This window comes from Schistocerca serialis, chromosome 4 (genome assembly GCF_023864345.2).
Source record: "Schistocerca serialis cubense isolate TAMUIC-IGC-003099 chromosome 4, iqSchSeri2.2, whole genome shotgun sequence".
Lineage (NCBI taxonomy): Eukaryota > Metazoa > Arthropoda > Insecta > Orthoptera > Acrididae > Schistocerca > Schistocerca serialis.
In genome coordinates, this window is record NC_064641.1 from 409,570,649 (window position 1) to 409,588,532 (window position 17,884).

The 17,884-nt window shown below is 43.0% G+C and overlaps 1 protein-coding gene across 1 annotated transcript in view; it reads right to left on the reverse strand.

Annotated features, from left to right (window-relative positions):
- Window positions 1–17,884, reverse strand: part of LOC126474496 (zinc carboxypeptidase-like) — a 122,386-nt gene that overhangs the window by 45,447 nt on the left and 59,055 nt on the right. Inside the window, exons 5-6 of the mRNA XM_050101966.1 lie at window positions 16,467–16,542; window positions 6,830–6,971 (exon numbers count right to left, since the gene is read on the reverse strand). Of these exons, the coding sequence (XP_049957923.1) occupies window positions 6,830–6,971; window positions 16,467–16,542 (218 nt within the window). The remainder of the gene's footprint in view (window positions 1–6,829; window positions 6,972–16,466; window positions 16,543–17,884) is intronic.

A 17,884-nucleotide genomic window follows, 5' to 3' on the forward strand; every position in this document is an offset into this window, starting at 1 on the left:
TGTGAAGTTAAAGTTAATTCAACGCCGAAAGGAGGCACTCCATCGGCAAAATTTTTGAAACCCAACAATACTGCCACAGAGACTTCATATTCTCACTCCTTAGGGGTATATATTAACGGACAAAAAAAGTAAAGCGCCGAAAGACGTTTTCGGATGTCAATGTAACACAGTACACGCACACACCATTAACCGGTATATAATTCATTACAACTGCGATTCTCCTTGAAAGGTAAAACGGCCATCATAGTGCTCTGATGTTGTTCGCGTTTAGTGTTGTTACCAGGTTTAGTAGGATATACAAGGGAGTGAAGAGCGTCATATGTTGATTACGTTAAGTCGTATGGCATTAATGACTGTGAGATCCCGATGGATAGGTTTAGTTACCTAATTGGAAAGATTTATCCTATCTTTCGCGCACGCAGGTAGATTTCCTTCGCGAAATGTGAGAGTTGTATGGGTAAGTGTACTTGTTAAGTACAGGTGACTATAGTGTGTGTTCGTGGAGTGTAGTGTCGTATCGTGTTGTCGTCTCTAACACGACGATGAGATAAGGAAGAGGGTGAAAATGGGAGCCAGCTTATAGCTTACACCTCTCTAATAACATAAAGGAGCCCGCCCAGCTTAACGTCTCCATGTGACAGACGGATCACCATCAAGTGTCGCATGCCTTCATTTCACGAAACACTATCGAGAGGATTGGTATTTAATCCACGACATCGGCGCAAAGGCTAATGATCGAGAGGACTGGTATTTAATCCACGACATCGGCGCAGAGGCTAATGGTCAGAGATTTTACGCTAACAACCCTTCTGTCCCTCCACCGTAAAGACAATGGGGAAATGGTCAAAAGTACGCGACGTAACAGGGCGGCCACCCATTGAAGTATGGACCGCATCAGACGGTGTTTGACTTCGGTGGTCTGACGTTAACTGGTGTAACAACTTGGCACGGCCATTCAAGACGTAGAGTGACCATTGATAAAGACACGGAGACGCCGCGTGCTCGTTTGAGATAGTGTTACAGCAACCGACAGAGTTTGATGGGGCCTCATTGTGCGTCTCCATATGGCCTGATAGTCGAATCGAGCAGCATCCTGACCTGTGGAGCATTTGGCTGTGACACTGCCCAGGCGTTGGACTTTATGGGAATGTGAGGACAGGCGTGTTATCGTCGAGGTACCAGTCGCCCACGTCTGACCAGAAGGGGGGATCGCCGTATTGTGCATCAAGAGCATCGTTAACCCATCGTATAGGTGCCTGCCATCCTACAACAACTGCACCTTTGGTTGGAGACACCAACCGGACTATGGAATTATCTTTCCAAATGTGGGTTACAGTTAACACCACAACACAAAAGGTGGAATTAGGAGTGGTGTCGTGACTGAGAAGCAGGTAGTGGCGATGAATGGCGTCGGTTTATACTTAGCGATGAATAGTGGTTCTATACTACCCTGGATGATCATCGTCGGCTAGTACGTTAGCGACCTGGGGAGAAGTCACACTTTTCCAATCTATTGGAGAGACACAAAGTTTTTGCTCCTGGTGTCATGGTTTGGGGAGCCGTCTGTGGTGACGTATGGACATGGATGGCAGCGATTGAGGAAACACTGATGGCACAATGGTGTGCCACTGTTATCCTCCATCCTCATGGTTATCTCTCGTGTGGCAGTATTGTGCTGCTATTTTTCAGTAGGAAAATGCTCGTCCAGACATGAACTGTATGCGTGATTTTGAGGTACACCTGTGGTCCGCAGGATCCCCACATCCGTCCCCAGTAGAACATGTCTGCGGACATCTCGGATGTCAACTCATCCCAATGCCATTGTGCAGAATACGAGGAACAGCACTATGGACCAGTTTGTCTCAAGAGAGGATACGATGGCCTTATGAAAGAAAACTTTTCAAACCGAATGAGTGCTTGTATACTGTAAAAAGGTGGTGCAACATTATACTGATAAGTGGTCTCATTCTACCAAGTTATGTGTAAATAAGGATTTGACCACAGTATTCACCGTGGTTTAGGGGAAGCGTCTTTGGTTCACAATCAAAATGTCATTGGTCCCGAATTCTAACCCTGCCACCGCTTATAATTTGAATAAAAATCGCCACCAATGGCGGCCGAAGACTTCCGGCATAAGAAGTCACCTTCATTCTGCCAACGGTCTTGTCAAAGACGGTAGAAGAGCTATTAGAGTTTCAGGGTACTCTTGTCCTTGGAGTGCAAAACTGATCCTTATGGCAGAAGAGTCGGTAATGATCAACGGCATCAGGATGAAGAAGGAAATGGAATTAAACACGCATGGCATTAAAAACACATAATCTGTATTAACAGGACATGTAGCATGTAATCGACAAATTGTAATGATGACCTCCCCATAGGCAAAAGATTCGACTAGTCACCCATTCGGATCTCCGGGAGGGGATTGCCGATGGGGAGCTAACTATGAGGAAAAGCTTGAATAACCAACGGAGTGATAACGTTGTACGAGTCAGGGCACTGAACGTGGTAGCCAAGCTAGAAAATCTCAAAAGGGAAATGCTAAGGCTTAGTCTAGATAGAGTAGGGGTCAATGGAGTCATATGGAAAGAAGACTAGAATTTCTGAACAGGTAAGTATAGGATAGTTTAAAAAGAGGAAGTAAGATCGTATTTAACGTACTGTCGACATCGGGGTCATTAGAAGCGGAGCACAAGCTCGTATTGCGTCATGGATAGCGAAGGAAATCGGCCGTGTCCTTTCGAACGAACCACGCTGGCATTTGCCTGGAGCGATTTTGGGGAAATCATGAAAAGTCAAGATCAGGCTGCCCGGACGCGGGTTTGAGCCGTTATCCTCCAGAATGCAGGTCCAGTGTGCTAACCCCTGCGGTACTTCGCTCGATGGTAGTATCAACAACAAAAAAATGGTTCAAATGGCTCTGAGCACTATGGGACTTAACTTCTGAGGTTATCAGTCCCCTAGAACTTAGAACTACATAAGCCTAACTAACCTAAGGACATCACACTCATCCATGTCCGAAGCAGGATTCGAACCTGCGACCGTAGCGGTCGCGAGGTTCCAGACTATAGCGCCTAGAACCGCTCGGCCACAAAGGCTGGCGTAGTATCAACAGCAGTAGAAAGTGATACAACCGGAATAAGATTCGTGATGGATAGGAACGTAGGGCAGAGAATGTGTTACTGTGAACAGTTCAGTAATAGGGTGGTTCTCATCAGAATCGACGTCAAACCAACATGGACAACGATAGCTCAGGTATACATGCGGAAGTCGCAAGCCGAAATTAAAGAGATAGAGAAAATACATGACGGTTTTGAACAGGTAACTCAGCACGTAAAGGAAGACGAAAATCTAATAATCATGGGGGGAATTCGGTTGTAGGGAAAGGAGCAGAAGAAAGTGCTGCGGGAGAATAAGGGCTTGGCAGTAGGAATGAGAGAGGAGAAAAACTAACTGAGTTCTGCAAAAATCTCGGATGGAAATATCGAATACTCTGTTGAAGAAACAGCAGAGGAGGAGGTACACTAGGAAAAGTCCGGGAGATACATGAAGATTTCACTTAGATTATATCATTGTCAGGCAGTGATACCGAAATCAGATACTGGGTTGTAAGGCGTTCCCTGGAGAAGAAGAATGAAAAGATACGCTTGAAGTTCTCTGACATTTCAATAAGAAACAGTTTATTAGTCAGTTCAATGTAAGAGGAATGGACATCTCTAAAAAGGGTAATCACAGAGTTGGAAAGAAAAACGTAGGTACAAACAAGGTAACTGCGAAGAAACCATGGGTATAAGAAGAAATACTTGAGTAGACGAAAGAAGAAAAAGGATAGAAAAATACAAGTCTCTTAGGAATGAATGATATAGTAAGTTCAGGGAAGCTAAGGCGAAATGGCTTCATGAGAAATGTGAAAAAACGGAACTGAAATGGTTGTCGGAAGTACTGACACAGCATATAAAATAATGTAAACAACCTTCAGTAAAATCAAAAGCAAGGGTAGCATCATTAAGAGTGCAATCGGAACAGTGCTGTTAAATGTAGCGGAGAGAACAGGTAAGTAGAAAAAGTACTTTGAAGACCTCTATGAGCGCAAAGACTGGTCTGATGACGTGATATAAGAAGAAAGACGAGTCGTCATAGAAGGAATAAGTGATCCAGTATTACAATCAGATTTTAAAAGAGCTTCGGAAGACTAAAGATTGAATGGAGCAGTAGAGATGGATAACACTCGATCAGAATTTCTAAAATCATTGGCGGAGTGGCAACAAAATGACTGTTCACTATGGCGTGTAGAATGTATGAGTCTGAGGTTATACCAACTAATCTTCGGGAAAACATCATCCACACAATTCTGAAAATTGCATCAGCTGACAAATGCGAGAATTATCATTTTAACAGCCCTTGCATACAAGTTCCAAATAGAAAAGAGAAGTGAGCATCTGTTAGATGGCGATCGGTTTGGCTCTAGGAAAGGGAAGGGCACCAGAGAGGCGATTATAACGTTACAATTGATAATAGAATCGAGACTAAAGAAAAATCAAAACACGTTTATAGGTTTTGTCGACCTGGAAAAAGCGTTTGACAATGTCAAATGGAGCGAGATGTTCAAAATTATGAGAAAAATAGGAGTAAGCTATAGGGAAAGACGGGGAATATACAAAATGTACAAGAACTGTCCAATCTATACAGCGAAGAGGCAAGGATGGAAATTAAAGAAAGGTTTCAGAGTGGAATTAATATTCAACGTCAAAGGATAGCAAGGATAAGATTGGCTGATGACATTGCTATCCTGAGTGAAAATGGAGGAGAATTACAGGAAATGCTGAATGGATTGAACAATATAATGTGTACAGAATATAGATTGAGAGTAAATCGAAGAAAGATGAAAATAATAAGAAGTTACAGAAATGAGAAAACCGATAAACTTAAAGTTAGGATCGGTGATCAATAAATAGATGAAGTAAGGAATTCTGATAACGGGGTAGCAGAATAACCAATGATGGGCAGATCAGGGAGGACATCAGAGGCAGACTAGCACTAGCAGAAAAGGCATTCTTGGACAGAAGAAGCCTGTTAGTATCAAATATAGGCCTTAATTTGAGGAAGAAGTTTCTGTGAATGTACATTTGGAGATCAGCATTGTATGGTGGTAAAATATAGACTGTGGGAAAACCGGAACAGCCGCGCGGGATTAGCCGAGCGGTCTAGGGCGCTGCAGTCATGGACTGTGCGGCTGGTCCCGGCGGAGGTTCGAGTCCTCCCTCGGGCGTGGGTGTGTGTGTTTGTCCTTAGGATAATTTAGGTTAAGTAGTGTGTAAGCTTAGGGACTGATGACCTTAGCAGTTAATTCCCATAAGATTTCACACACATTTGATTTTTTTTTTTTTTTTAGAATCGGTGAGGAAAGGAATATATGGATAACACTGACAGGAAGGAAGGACAGGTTAGTAGGGCATCTGCTATATGCATCTAATAGCTCAGGAAATAGGTTGCAAGTACCCTGAGATGAAGAGGCTGGCGACTGACGAACAACTGTATGAAGCAGAACCACGTCCTCACTATCGGACGCTCAGAGAAGGGAAAAGGTCGCCAGGAGTCATGAGTCACGGAACACCTTCGATGGTAGGGGATTAGTACCTCAAAAATCACATGTGACAGTGTATCGAAATTGCCAACAGGACACGCTACATGTAGGTAGTGGAGGGATTGTCACGTACGAGATGGTTAGACGGAATGAAACAAGGCTCCTGAATCATCAGTTCTCATAGCCGAACCCACTCGCAAATTAAATGCATTCATTTCTTCCCCTATAGCGCCCTGAACACGAATTACTGACTGGTAGTCTATGGTTCAGTTTCTCAAGAGTGTAACTATGTGAACAGAAGCAATAAATAGGTCCGAAGAAGAGAACCTCCAACGAGAGACGTGAATTCAGTAACTTAGGAGGCTGACAGTAAATTATGAGACCTGACTTACTGAATTGTATATGAAACAGTTTCTACACGTTTATTTGCTGTGTTTAAAACTCTTTCACTATAAGCTACTTTACTGTAAAAGAAACAGTGGCGTACAAAATACGTAGGGTTGAAAGAAGCGAATTGGATATACTAAAAACGTAGCAGACGTTCTGAAATAGTGAGTTTATAAAGGTTCATGGCAGATTGCACATACAAATTTTTAAACACGTAATTTCACATTACTCCCATCTAGTACAACATGCCATCATCATTGTGATATACGCGGAAACTTTGTCTATGTTGCCGAATATGTGTCTTTCTTTGAGAGAAGTTCTTTCCATTTAAGAAATGTCAACAAAATTAGCGTGGAAAATTACGAAAAAACAATCTCGAAGGAAATATCTACTTAGGTCATTATTCACAGGTGTAAGAAAAAGTTTACGTTCTTTGAGTTATTGAACATGAAAGTTTGTAGAAGAAATAAATGCTTGAGGATAATGAGTAAATAGTTATAGACCCATCCAAGGTACCCAGCACGAGAAATTGCGTCAAAGCTACACAAGAAATTCACTCACTCACCCTTATTTTATTATAAAGCAGTTGCAGACTTTACTCCGCCATCTCTTTAGCGTTTCTCTCTTCAAATAGTTAACTTGTACCGCTATGTATTTGGCGAAGCTGATATTGGTGCATCTTGCACGCTCACTTACTCTTAATGAGAAAGTGAATTTCTCGCTGTCGACAAGTCTCATAAACAGACAAGTAAGATCTCTATGTTGGCCACGACCACGATGAGTTACGTATTGCAAATGGATCAGTATGCTTATAAACTAAGTTAAAATTATTGGTTATAAAGTATAATGTGGTATACGTGCCTCCCTCAAGCATTACTAGCCTGTTGTCCTCTGCAAATTTGATCTCGAGACCTAATTGTAGACCATTGTATGCTGTCCCAAGTTCAATAAACCTCGCAGTGCCAGGGTACTTCTCCTCTAGTGATGGCAACCATGCGTAGATCTATGAATGAGAATGAATGTATTAACTACAAGCTATACTCTAGTGAACAAAAAAAAAAAGTAAAATGATCGTATGGCAGTGATGGCAGTGAGTATCCACCTGGAGAAGTTCGGAGCCCGAGTTGCAAGTCTCTACAGTTGGGACCACACTGGACGACTTACGCGCCGATGATGAGGACAATGCAACAACCAGTCCACGACCGAAGGAAAATACTACTGAACATTTCATGCATTGCGTTCACCATACTTAGGAAGCTTCTGTGTTAATGCACAGTCTTCAAACTGTGAGCTACCAAAAGAAACTAGCTAGGACTATACACGTACCTTTTTTTTTAAAAAATCTTACACTTGTTTGTTTCCTATGAACTTTCATTTTTAGTACATATAAAATGAATTTTAATTACTTTTATTTTGGAAGCTACCAAATAATAAATATGAAATTCTAAAAATGCAGTTTAGGTCAATTCATCGTCTTAGTAGGATTTCTTATTCTGTGCAGTAATGTCTGAAACTCTGAATGACATTTCGATTGCTGCTTAGACTTAGTACTACTTAAACCTAACTAACCTAAGTGCAGCACTCACATCCACGCTCAAGGCCGGATTCGAACCTGCGATCGTAGCAGCAGCGCGGTTCCGGACTGAAGCGCCTAGAACTGCTCGGTCACAGCGGCCGGCTAGTTGCCGGTTTATATGGAATATTGATGAATGACATTGTATACATATTTGAAGGGCGATGAAGTAGCCACTAAAATGAAAACTGAGTTTTCACCAAACCATCTTAACTGACGGAAGCTTGCCGTTAATACGTTTTGAACCTACTTGATATAAGCATTCACACTACATATTTTTAAGTGATGTACAGGAATTATGAGCATTTTTGAAGGTTCACGTAGTGGCCACTTTTCCCTACCTTAGTGGATAACGTGACCAGTGCCTGACCACATTACGGTTCAGGTCGTTGGTATAAAAGCGATGTTGTATTTTGTTTTCTTCTGTCAAATGGTTCAAATGGCTCTGAGCACTATGGGACTCAACTGCTGAGGTCATTAGTCCCCTAGAACTTAGAACTAGTTAAACCTAACTAACCTAAGGACATCACAAACATCCATGCCCGAGGCAGGATTCGAACCTGCGACCGTAGCGGTGTTGCGGTTCCAGACTGCAGCGCCTTTAACCGCACGGCCACTTCGGCCGGCTTTCTTCTGTCAGCTAGATTGCTAATCACCATAGGTTATTCAACTAAATCCATAAAATCGTTTTTCCATTTTAAAATTATTATTAACGATTTCTTGTTCGTTTTCTTCACTGAATAAATTCCTTAAGCTTTCCATGAGTATTTGACCACCCACTGCATTTCAGTTTTTTGCTATAGCTCTTCTTTTCTTTCATAAATTGTTTTGCTGGTTTAGAAAAAGACATCATTCTTTCAATCGCACTTTCCATCGCAACAGGCTCGCATGTTTGTTCCTGTGATTTCTAGACATATCAGCATAATCTTCAGGCCCTAGTGCCTAAAATAATACCGGGCGACTGCAGAAGACCATTTTCAATCGGATTTTTGTACACGTATAACAGAACGGAAATGGTTTCAAATATAAGTAATTAATTAATTCAAAATCGCCATAATCAGTATAATACAAATGATAGCTTTGTATATAAGCGGATTTAGAAGTCCATCTGTAGCAATGCGCCTGACATATGGAAGTAATTAACTCTCATTGAGTTAAGCGGATACAAAATAAATTGCAGGGAAAGTAGTCAACTTGGCGACGAGTAGTGTGGTCTCCCTTTCACTGGACGACATGCTGGCATTATTGGTTCACAAATGAAACCATAAAACAAAAACAAAACAGCAAGGCACTATACTAGAAAACCAAAATATGTTTTTACACACAAGTTTTTAAAATGTACACTCCTGGAAATTGAAATAAGAACACCGTGAATTCATTGTCCCAGGAAGGGGAAACTTTATTGACACATTCCTGGGGTCAGATACATCACATGATCACACTGACAGAACCACAGGCACATAGACACAGGCAACAGAGCATGCACAATGTCGGCACTAGTATAGTGTATATCCACCTTTCGCAGCAATGCAGGCTGCTATTCTCCCATGGAGACGATCGTAGAGATGCTGGATGTAGTCCTGTGGAACGGCTTGCCATGCCATTTCCACCTGGCGCCTCAGTTGGACCAGCGTTCGTGCTGGACGTGCAGACCGCGTGAGACGACGCTTCATCCAGTCCCAAACATGCTCAATGGGGGACAGATCCAGAGATCTTGCTGGCCAGGGTAGTTGACTAACACCTTCTAGAGCACGTTGGGTGGCACGGGATACATGCGGACGTGCATTGTCCTGTTGGAACAGCAAGTTCCCTTGCCGGTCTAGGAATGGTAGAACGATGGGTTCAATGACGGTTTGGATGTACCGTGCACTATTCAGTGTCTCCTCGACGATCACCAGTGGTGTACGGCCAGTGTAGGAGATCGCTCCCCACACCATGATGCTGGGTGTTGGCCCTGTGTGCCTCGGTCGTATGCAGTCCTGATTGTGGCGCTCACCTGCACGGCGCCAAACACGCATACGACCATCATTGGCACCAAGGCAGAAGCGACTCTCATCGCTGAAGACGACACGTCTCCATTCGTCCCTCCATTCACGCCTGTCGCGACACCACTGGAGGTGGGTTGCACGATGTTGGGGCGTGAGCGGAAGACGGCCTAACGGTGTGCGGGACCGTAGCCCAGCTTCATGGAGACGGTTGCGAATGGTCCTCGCCGATACCCCAGGAGCAACAGTGTCCCTAATTTGCTGGGAAGTGGCGGTGCGGTCCCCTACGGCACTGCGCAGGATCCTACGGTCTTGGCGTGCATCCGTGCGTCGCTGAGGTCCGGTCCCAGGTCGACGGGCACGTGCACCTTCCGCCGACCACTGCCGACAACATCGATGTACTGTGGAGACCTCACGCCCCACGTGTTGAGCAATTCGGCGGTACGTCCACCCGGCCTCCCGCATGCCCGCTATACGCCCTCGCACAAAGTCCGTCAACTGCACATACAGTTCACGTCCACGCTGTCGCGGCATGCTACCAGTGTTAAAGACTGCGACGGAGCTCCGTATGCCACGGCAAACTGGCTGACACTGACGGCGGCGGTGCACAAATGCTGCGCAGCTAGCGCCATTCGACGGCCAACACCGCGGTTCCTGGTGTGTCCGCTGTGCCGTGCGTGTGATCATTGCTTGTACAGCCCTCTCGCAGTGTCCGGAGCAAGTATGGTGGGTCTGACACACCGGTGTCAAAGTGTTCTTTTTTCCATTTCCAGGAGTGTATTTCTTTATGTATAAGAGAGCTAGAAATAATTATATAAATGACTTACCTTACATTAGAGAACTGAAAGTCAGGAAAATTTTTCCTAAACAATAACGGAACCACCTCCGTTTGTCAAACTCACTGACAAGAATGAAGGTATATACACATTCGCTCATCAACTTCACGAAGGCTTCAGGACACCGTGAATACAAAATACGGGAGGTGTACATCAGCTCTCTTGAGTCACTGATATGCTGACACGAGCGTAGGTGGCTAAGAGAGGCCTCGCAGACTGGACAAGCGATATTCAAAATCTCAGTCTGGCCATTCAGGTTTTGGTTTTCATTTGAACTGGAGGCGACGAATTGTTCTTACCCCCCCCCCCCCCTTATCGAACCCAGATTGTGATCCTTCATGAATGACAACGACATCTTCGACGAATTGTCAAATCTTAACCCTGATTGGTTAGGGATGTATTTCATTAATAATATTTCGTCTCCAGTCACTATGCCTTTATTTTCTAATTACTGTACTAATACTGTGACTGAAAAGGAAATACTATTAATAAAATATATTCCTAAAGTAGAAGCTAGAGTCACGGACAGCCAACGACTTATTACCTACAGGAAACGTGTTCGCAGTTGCGAATATGAAGTGTGGTCGGCAGTATATTGGAATGATGATTGTGAAAATTTGTGCTGAACCAGCACCGGATTTCCGAATTACGTGAGCGGTCGCCTTCACCGCTTTGGCCGTCCGATCATGATTCAGGGCCACAGTCAAACCTTCATATGATGTCGTCCATGTGTCACATTCTGCATTCTTATTTTACATAGATTCCTGTCTAGAAAGGACGTGTTTATTGATGCGTTCATGGCAAATAAATACGAAATAAAAGTGCCTGTGTTATTTAGAAGTACGATACAATATTCCTTTGGACATGCATGCCCACGTGCTATTTCGTATTCGGTCTTAATATCCATTAATAACTAAATCCTCCTTATTGATTGTACAAGTAGATACAATTGTAAAAATTGCATCATCTTTAAATGCTTAGAAATTAATAATTGCTCGTAAATTTTTCTACAGGAGAAAGTTAACTGGTAGTATGTACAGATGTAAGGCTATGAAGCTTTTATGTTTTTTGTAATGTCGGAAACTGGTACAGGTAATAACTTTTATAAGATTCAAAGAAAAATTTTGCAAACGCGTCGCGCTGTTAGTGGTGGAAGCTACTCAACAGTAGGCTAGAGTTTGGCATTCGGAGAGAATTCGACAGGCGCTGTGCAGATGTCGGTCTGTGCGTGGCTTGGAGAAGAGACAATGTAACAATAATTTTTAAGTAACAAGTACGATCATATAAGGCTCTGACCCGTTATCAGCGATAAGTAGGGCTCGCTTCCAGCAACGCTTATGAAGAGGAAGAAACAGCTTTTGCAACCACAACTGGAGCGGGCTTGATAGAATTACGTTCAAGAGAAAGGCCATACTATCGGTTGATTGTGATTAAATGGCACTTATTCATAGACAGGCCAGTGTGGACAGTAATTAACGTATGGCATTGAAACTTGGTTGATATGTTAATACGTTAATGCAGAACCGATTTACGCTGGAAAAAATTGGTTCTAATTTTGACCACCAGGTGTAAATCTGGCGCTGTGCAGCATCTCGTCGACGTCTCCAGTCCTCATACTGAACAAATTGTGTAAGTGGTGGTTAATAATAAACTCTACACTATGCTTTTCTCATTTCTTTCAGTTTGTCTGCTAGCGTCCCGTTCGTAATCCATTAGATATGGAAACGTTTCTAAACCTCTTTCTTGCATTCACAGCGCCACAGATATGTGCCTGGTGGTGAAAACTGGTAGTAACTTTTTTGCAGCGTCAATCGATTCCTCTTTACCGCATCAGAATATCTACCAAGTTTCGCTGGCACAGAATAATTACAGCCCGTACTGGACTGGACTGCAACCGCGCATAGTGTGGAAGTGCCGAACTACAACAGGAAGTGGACGTGCTGGTTGGTCGCTTCCCGGCTGTAATACGCAGTCTGTTAAATGGCACGCTGGATGCGCTGTTTGTGAAACCGTGCAGGGTCCACCTTGTTTAACCTTGGCCGATAGAAGGAGTAAATGAATTTGGTGAGCATCTTCGTGAAACATTTGCCCACACCATTTTCATGTCGTGGTATGTACAACTGTGGGTGTGCGAGCTTGTTTGGCTCCTTGTTTCAGCACGTTTAGGTGAGGACCGTTGAAGATATTTTTTCCTGTCGTTGTGTGACAGTGTAAATCTGAGAACAGGAAATTTTGCCACCTTGTTTGTTGCTGAAAGGTTTTGTGATTTAATTATTTATTTTTATGTTTAAAGACTGTTTCAATTTACTCTCCCTTATATATGCGAAGAAGGGTGTCGAGTTCCTACCCTAGACATTGAGATTGTTGTTTTACTGAAATTCTAAGTTCTGTGGATCTTTGGAAATCAGTTATTCTGTGTTTAACTGAAGCTTCTTGATGGCTTTTACAAAGCTCTTGGATCATAAAAAGCAACTAGTTGTCCTATTTAAACTGTAAATTGCTATTTTATTCTTTTATTAACCTGTCTCAAGCTCAATTGCTTCTTTTTATTGGTATAATTATCACATTGTAGAATTCTTTGCATCATCGGTGTTTCAGGTTGTTTATATTTTGTTAATCATTAGGGCTTAGGAATATCCAGAGAAATTTCTCTGGTCCTCACTAAAAATTGTTACATAATGAGCGCCTCGGTGTATTGTAGTACAGCCAATGGATGCTAGAACTTAGATCGACTTCTGAGGGTGGATGGGTGGGGTGGTGGGGAGGGAGTGCGACGGGGGAGTTGGCATCTCCAGTACTGGTGATAGTCGTCGACTTCTTACTGGGTGTATTATCAGGGGTGTAAACGCCTTGGCTGGTTTTTCAGAACCTTTGTCTTATAGTACAATTTTTGGCAGTTATTCACGTGTTAATTTAAACCATTACAGTCGTGGTCTAAGTAAACACACATTTTCTGTCTTCATGTGAATAATTTTTATGTGATCACCTGGTACTTTCACTTCCAGGTCCGCTCTCCTAACGTTTCTGTTTCCTAATGTAATTTCCGGAATACCGCATGATGAAATTCGACTAAATTCCATTACCCTTGAGTTACTTTTGTTGACGATCAACTCGTATTGTTTCAAGACAGTATTCATATTGTTCAACATTTTTTGCAGATTCTACCCCGTCTGTGACAAAATTACAGTGTCATCAGCAAATCTCAAATTTTTATTTCTTCTTCCTGAACTTTAATTCCCTTTGCAAATTGCTCCTTGACAGGCAGGCAGGGTCGCCAACGAAGTACAACACTTAGCACTGATACCACGGTTATTATTGATACCAACGTACAGCCAGAACAGAGCGGACTTCGTAGGTGGAGAGTGCAGCTATTTATACAAACATAAAATATTCCAGAATATACAAATATTATATATTCCAAGGATCATCCAGAAATATGAAATACTGTAACAAGCCATTACTGCTTGCTTAATTTACAAATTCAATCACACTGGGGCAGGATACAACATTGTCTCGCTCTCTTCTCAAGCACTGCTCCCATTTGCAATCCTTCGACTCTTATAACTGCAGTTTGGTTTTTATGCAAGTTGTGGATGACCTCTCGCACGCTGTGTTGTGTCCTTGCTACCTCCCAATTTTCATACAGCGTAGTTCAATCAGCATAGTTAAAAGCTTTCTCTAAGTCCACAAACGCTATAAACGTAGGTTTGAATTTCTTCATATTGTCTTCTCACTCGTAGAGTCAGTATTGCCTCGTATGTACGTGCAGTTCTCTGGGACCCAAACTGACTTTCCTCAAGGACGGCTTCTATTAGTTTTTCCATTCTCTTCTGAAATGTATGCTGTGCATTTCTATACGCACAGTCCTGGTAGAAAAGCGTTTCTAATGCTCCACGTTTAAACAGGTGGCGATCTTTATCACAGCAGACCGTTGATTTGTCCGTATACCTCCGTGAAGACGATGTGACGACGCTTCGTCGAATACGTCTAGTCGTTTACGGGTGTGCAATTATCGTCTCTGCGATACGGCACCCTAGACACAAGAATTATTGTGTAGTGTTCGATGTGCTACTGTCACGTGGATGATACAATGAAGAACAAATCAGAAGGCAGGGTCACCAACTTAGCACTGATATCAGTTACTACTGGTACCAAAGTACAGGCCGGCCGTTGTGGCCGAGCGGTTCTGGGCGCTTCAGTCTGGAACCGCGCGACTGCTACGGTCGCAGGATCGAATCCTGCCTCGGGCATGGACGTGTGTGATGTCCTTAGGTTAGTTAGGTTTAAGTAGTTCTAAGTTCTAGGCGACTGATGACCTCAGATGTTAAGTTTCACGGTGCTCAGAGCCATTTGAACCATTTGAACCAACGTATAGTCAGAACAGAGCTGACTTTGTAGGCGGAGAGTGGAGCTATTTATACAAACATAGAATATTCCATAATTCACAAATATTAGATATTTCGAGGACCATCCAGAAATATGAAATACTAAGTAACAAATAACTGCTGGTATCGGGACTGAGCAGGCGCACGCCAGCCAGCAGCGCTGATCACTAAGCCACACTGCACGCAGTCGCACAGCTCTCCCTCCTGGCGAAACAGCGATCCGCTGTTCCAAGTTGTCAGTCGAGTCGACTACAGCTCCCTTGATTTACATTTTGGCAGTCCTCTGTACGGCAGCGCTGATGAATCGTCAGGTTCTGGTCGAGTTGTTACACCCTCTTCACTAATGTGAGCACCGAAGGTGGATCCTCCCATTCAAGATTCACGATCGTCGAGTAGGTTTTCTGTTTCCTTGAACTTCCCATAATTGATCTGCGCCTCTGGACTGTAGTAGGGATTCATACAGAGGACATGGACGAATTCTCTACTTTCTCGTCTTCTTGATGCTCACAGTCCCATACTTTATTTCTGGCGACTCACAAGCTCCGAACAATACCATACGGTCCAAAGTGGCGCCTTAGTTACTTTTCCGATAGTGCCACTTTCCGCACCAGCGTAAAAATCAATACCAAGTCTCCCGGATTGTATCACAGATTTTCATATATATCTATTTGCTCATACATATGTCCGTAGCTGCCATTCATCCCTGTCATCTACACTCCAACTGCCGTGACGCCGGTCTTGGATAGCTCTATTTTGTCAAGCACGCTATACTTATCCACAGCGGTACGCGAAAACTTTACAAACTTAGCAGTTTCAGGAATGCTTGCACCCATGGTCCGAAAGCCAATAATCACGCCCTTTTGGACGTCAGATAAATCGCTTCGTCTCAACATTATGACAACAACTTTACTATTTCCCTCGTCCCCCGAAACACCTTATATACCCTCCACTGCTCATGCTACCACATTACGTCTGTGAATGGTTACTGCACGTTAATGTCTAACATAGACAGTGGTCACATTTAAGTGTTTTTATCGTCTAGTTTAAACTTCAGACAGTACAATACATGGAAAATGAGCACTGCTGGCAAAAATACCGCCTTGTCATCCTGAACGGGTGGCATGAAGTCCAAGTCAGATATCTAACTGTATAGTGTGGATAACTGTGTCGTTTACTTACGTGGTAAAGTTTTATATTTGTGTTGTGGATGAAGGAGACGGTAAAATGTAGTACTAGCTTCCACTTACTCCTCTAAATAAGCAAAAGTGACAGCCTCAAGATTTCAGTGAAAGGACGCTGTGCAGAAGCTCTGTATTTAACATTTAACCCAGATGAGGGAAATTTTACGCCAGCCCACTCATTGCTCCTTTTCAGTTTTCATCATTTATCCTTCTGCACGCCTACCCCCCCCCCCCCCCCCAACACCATCAAGCGCACACACACACACCACATACATACTCTTTGAGGACAAAACAGAACAGATGAAACTTCCTTTCACAATCCAGGTTCGAAGCAGCTACCTCAAGTTCAGTGCCACCACAACCGTTAATAATCTGTACCATGCAAATAGATCATTGGTATGAAGCTTAACTCATATGTTTTCAGTTCTTAAATTTAAAGCTGGCCATGATAAACCCTCAGAAAATAAAGGACACACTGTGCCGAATTTTTACAAACTTGTCAGAAGTAGGCTGAAGGATTTTTCAAAGAATTGCTCACCTCCTCAATGGTGTGATATTCATCTAAGGCAAAGTCCTCTCTCGTAGCTTTTTCTCGCCTCTGGTTGTCTATCAGTCTGAAAAGCGTGAGAAGTAATGTAATAATCAACTATGGTTTGAAATTCAAAGTGATTTGCCAGAGGTAATCAGACCAACTGACTATGATGTCTGCTCTTGTTTCAGAAACAGCTTACGTTGTCATTTGTGTACATCAAAATAACATTAAATCAACGTAAAACTTAAGGGTTTTCTGTTGCACTGTTATTTTCGAGAAAATCTAGTCTTTTCATGTTCTGGTAAAAAAATTCTTTAAGAATCCACATATAAAATACAAACTATGCCCCTATTCAAACATGCCAGCACATGTTATGCGTATTTTTTCTGCTTTTGCTTCTACTATTTCTATACCGGCTGGCGGTGCTTGGCGTGGAATAACTTGTGTAACAGTGTCACTTGGCACTTTTCCTGTTCTAGTCGGTGAAAGTACACAAGCAGTACGATTGCTTCTAGGCCTCCGTGTGAATTCTAATCATCTGCATATATCTCGAGAAAATAACCTAAAGCGATCTGACATTTCTATAAGCAACAGTGTCATGAGAGTATAGTCTCGTGGGCGTTTCAACGTTTTCCGCCAGGATGACATGGTGTGTTCTACTTGGTCACAAAGCTGGTCCGATATTCTCTATGATCATATTTTGTTCATTAGGCAAAACTGCGGAAGTGTATCGGACGCCCTCTGAAAGTCAAGCAACCTGACTGCAGAGCGTTAATAAGTACACTCTACGATCTGTTTGGTTTTCAAATGTGTAGTAAGACGAAAAAAAAAATTCTCACAACTCTAGATGATTTTGCTACATTATACAGTGGTATGGGAGGATACTGCGCTTGGAAGAATTTCAGATGTTTGACAGTGATGTCACCGGTTTTCCAGGTATATCTGATGATGGAATTAGTAGTCTGAATCGGGGCTATATCTCCTATAAGTAACCTACATACACCTTTATATACATAATACAGGATGTATGTACGTAGGTCCAGCATCGTCTCCTAAAGCAATGGAACTATTTCATCCTGGTTTGGTATATGTACTGCTTGCTATATGAGAATCAGCACTGTGGGGTTTAGAGCCTCATAGGTCCCAGAGGAGGAAAGATAGAGTTGTGCAGACGGTATCAGCATGCCTGTCAGGGGTACATGTGTTTAGACAGAGAGAGTGTGTGAGAGGAGGAGATGGATACAGAGAGGGAGGTGAACCGGTGGACAGAGAGAGGAGAAAGAATGAGTTGGACAGAGGGAACGAGAGGAAGAAACAGACAGAGGGGGTGGGAGAGAGGTGAATAAATAGAGAGTGAGAATGTGTACATGAACAGAGAGAGTGAGGAGGTGACAGACAAAGATAGTAGGGAGGAGAAGATGGAT